The 3,094-nt window shown below is 47.6% G+C and overlaps 1 protein-coding gene across 2 annotated transcripts in view; it reads right to left on the bottom strand.

The window, feature by feature from the left end:
- RNFT2 (ring finger protein, transmembrane 2) overlaps nucleotides 1-3,094 on the bottom strand; it is a 120,783-nt gene that overhangs the window by 79,309 nt on the left and 38,380 nt on the right. For both annotated transcript variants that reach the window (XM_017529531.2, XM_017529530.2), the window contains exon 7: nucleotides 1,011-1,164. In XM_017529531.2, the coding sequence (XP_017385020.1) occupies nucleotides 1,011-1,164 (154 nt within the window). The remainder of the gene's footprint in view (nucleotides 1-1,010; nucleotides 1,165-3,094) is intronic.

The raw sequence follows: 3,094 nt of genomic DNA, 5'->3' as shown, positions 1-3,094 counted from the left end.
GATTGATGGTCACTTCCAAGCTGCTCTGCTGCCAAGCAATGCTTGGGACACTTCTCAGCTTTCTGAATATGAAAGATGGCTGTTTTTACAGAATGGAAAGCAGGAGACTTCAAAGATTCTTTACTCCATCTGCTTTGGTCCAGATTCCCTTTAGGTCACCTTACAGAGCCAGTGGCAATCTCTGTGTCCTACAGGTGATACCTTGTCTGAGCCCTACTCAGTCCTCTGAACTCTAATGGCTATTCCCCAAGACCTCTTCATTCCAACACCCGCCTGGAGACCTTTCTCTATGGTACACTGCAAAGCGTCATTGTTCTCACCACTCCCTGCTCCAGTGTCTGTGGCAGACATCGCTAATCAATCATGGAGCTCTTTCCTTCTGAGCCTCAGTTCCCATCATAAAATGAGCTCCTGGAAGCCACAGAGAGTCAAAACCTATTAGGGCTGTCCTTCCTTGGGAGAAGCAGGACCCAGAGTATGCTAGCATGCTTTTTTTCCCTCTCTCAGGTGGTACATGGTACACTGCAAAGCATCATTGCTCTCATTCCCACTCCAGTGTCTGTGGCAGACATCACTAATCAATCATGAAGCTCTTTCCTTCTGAGCCTCAGTCCCCTTTATAAAATGAGCTCCTGGAAGCTGCAGAGAGTCAAAACCTATTAGGCATCTCCCTCCCTGGGAGAAGTAGGACCCAGGGATGCTAACATGCTTTTTTCCCCTCTCTCAGGTGAAATGTAGATGAAAATTGCATCAAGGATAGCTGTGAACAACCTAAGTTATGAAACGCACATAGAGGGTAGAGGTGTGACAAGGTGGTGATGACAAAGAGCCATGCTCAGCTTCGTGTAATTAGAAGAGGTGGGTGACAGGAGCCACGAGCTCAGGCTCTGTTTATTTTATATGCCAACATCAGTCCAGCCTCAACCATTCTTTCCTCCTCAGAAGGCACCCTGCATCTTCTGCATAATGCATGTAACTGGGGATACCCAGTGACCACAGCCAGTGCCTACCTTGGACTTGACGGCCAGGATGATCTTGGGCAGGGCCACGATGAGGCACTTGAGGGCGATGGTGATGTACTTCAGAACAAAGTCTGCAATCCCCACGATCCACAGCAAGTCAAAGAAGTCCAGCGTCTCCAGGTTGGGCTTCAGGAATATGAGGCTGCGGGGAGGATTCAGAGAGTCAGAAGGTTCCCTTAGGGCCCAGCCTCAGCAGCTCCTTCTACTCACTCAGGACCCTTCTAGGCATCACCTATAGAAAGAGCACCAAACTGGGAGTCAGACGTCTGTGTCCTTTTCCTGAATCTGCTACTCACCTGCTGTGTGACCTCATGTGGATCTTTTAACCTCTCTGAGCCTTAGTTCCTTTGAGAGTTAAATGACCATATTGGCCTGGAGTTTCATTAAGGTCCCAGTTTTAGTCCTTCTTTTGTGTTGCTATAACAGAATACCTTAGGCTGGGTAATTTCTAGAGGGAAAGATTGGTTTTGTTTCTTTGTTTGTTTTTGAGGTGGAGTCTTGCTCTGTCTCCCAGGCTGGAGTGCAGTGGTGTGATCTCAGCTCACTGTAAACTCTCCCTCCTGGGTTCAAGTTGATTCTCCTGTCTCAGCTCCCAAGTAGCTGGAATTACAGGCACCTGCCAACACAGCCAGCTAATTTTTAGTATTTTTAGCAGAGATGGGGTTTCGCCATGTTGGCCAGGCTGGTTTCAAACTTCTGACCTCAAGTGATCCGCCCGCCTCAGCCTTCTAAAGTGCTAGGATACAGGTGTGGCATGAGCCACTGCTCCCAGCCAAAGGAAAGAGTTTTACTTAGTCCAGGGTTCTACAGGCTGGGAAGTTCAAAGGCACGGCACTAGCTTCTGGTGAGAGCTTTTTTCCTGGTGCATCATGACATGAAGGAGAAAGTCGAAGGGAAAGCAGACAAAACCCCAGGGGCATCCTGGCTTTATAAGAACGCAGTCTCACAGGAACCAATCCATTCTCATGAGACTAATCCAGTTTCACCAGAGCAAGAACTCACTCACTACCATGAGAATGGCACCAAACCATTCATGGAGGATCCATCCCCGTGACCCAGACACCTTCCACTAGGCCCCACCTCCCAACACCATTGGGGATTGAATTTCTACATGAGTTTTGGTGGGGGCAAACCCAATCATAACAGTCTCCTTTAGTTTTGTGGGTCCACAACAGGCTTTACGAGAGGAGGCAAAAGGAACGAAGGAAGGAAGGAGGGAAGAAAAGAAAGGAGGAGGAAGAGAGGGAGGGAAAGCAGGGAGGAAGGAAGGAAATTAGGAAGGTAGGCCAAATACTATGACGGAGGGAGGGAAACTGATGTGCTGGAAACTGTGCTAAGCTCTTTGCTCACTGTGTCTCACTGATCCTCACGACCGTCCTTTGCAGTGTGTGTTGCTTAGTTCCAGTTTATAAATAAGGCACTGAGGCTTGGAGAGGTGAAGTCAGCTGCTCAAAGTCACATTACATAAGAATAAAGGTGTTGGTATCAGACAGACTTGAACTTAAATTCAGTCTTCTCCATTTATTGGACCCCGGGCAAATAAAGTAATCTCTGTAAGCCTCAGTGCTTTCATGAATAAATGGGAATTGTTCTCTCCCTCATGGTGTTTGTGGCAGGATTTGATGAGATAATGGACAGATTACAGATCCTGTGGTACAGCAGTGATGATGATGGTAATACTATGAGGCAGGTACTTCTATCCACCCCATTTTGCAGATGAGGAAACTGAGGCACAGAAAGGTAAAGTCATATGTGCAAGGTCCCAAAAGTATTAAGGGACAGAGGTGGCCTGGAACCCAGACATCCTGGCTGCAGTTAAAGTTCTCCATCCATACTCTACAGCTGTGCTAGTCAGCGTGTGTAAAGCTGTCCATGACCAGGTAAGTTACACCTCATGTTCAGTTTCTGTATTTAACTAGTTGGAGACAGACAAGTGGTTCTCAAACTGGCACTGGTGAACAGACCACACTCTGAGTGGTGCTGCTTTCCAAGACCCTCCAGGAGAATGTTCTTTGTAATCACAATAGTGGCTAAAATATCCTGGCTTTAGATGTCATGCAGGCCCTGCTCTG

This window comes from Cebus imitator, unplaced genomic scaffold (genome assembly GCF_001604975.1).
Source record: "Cebus imitator isolate Cc_AM_T3 unplaced genomic scaffold, Cebus_imitator-1.0 Scaffold59, whole genome shotgun sequence".
NCBI lineage: Eukaryota > Metazoa > Chordata > Mammalia > Primates > Cebidae > Cebus > Cebus imitator.
The sequence above is the reverse complement of the archived record's forward strand: the minus strand, read 5'-3'. Positions and strand labels throughout refer to the sequence as shown.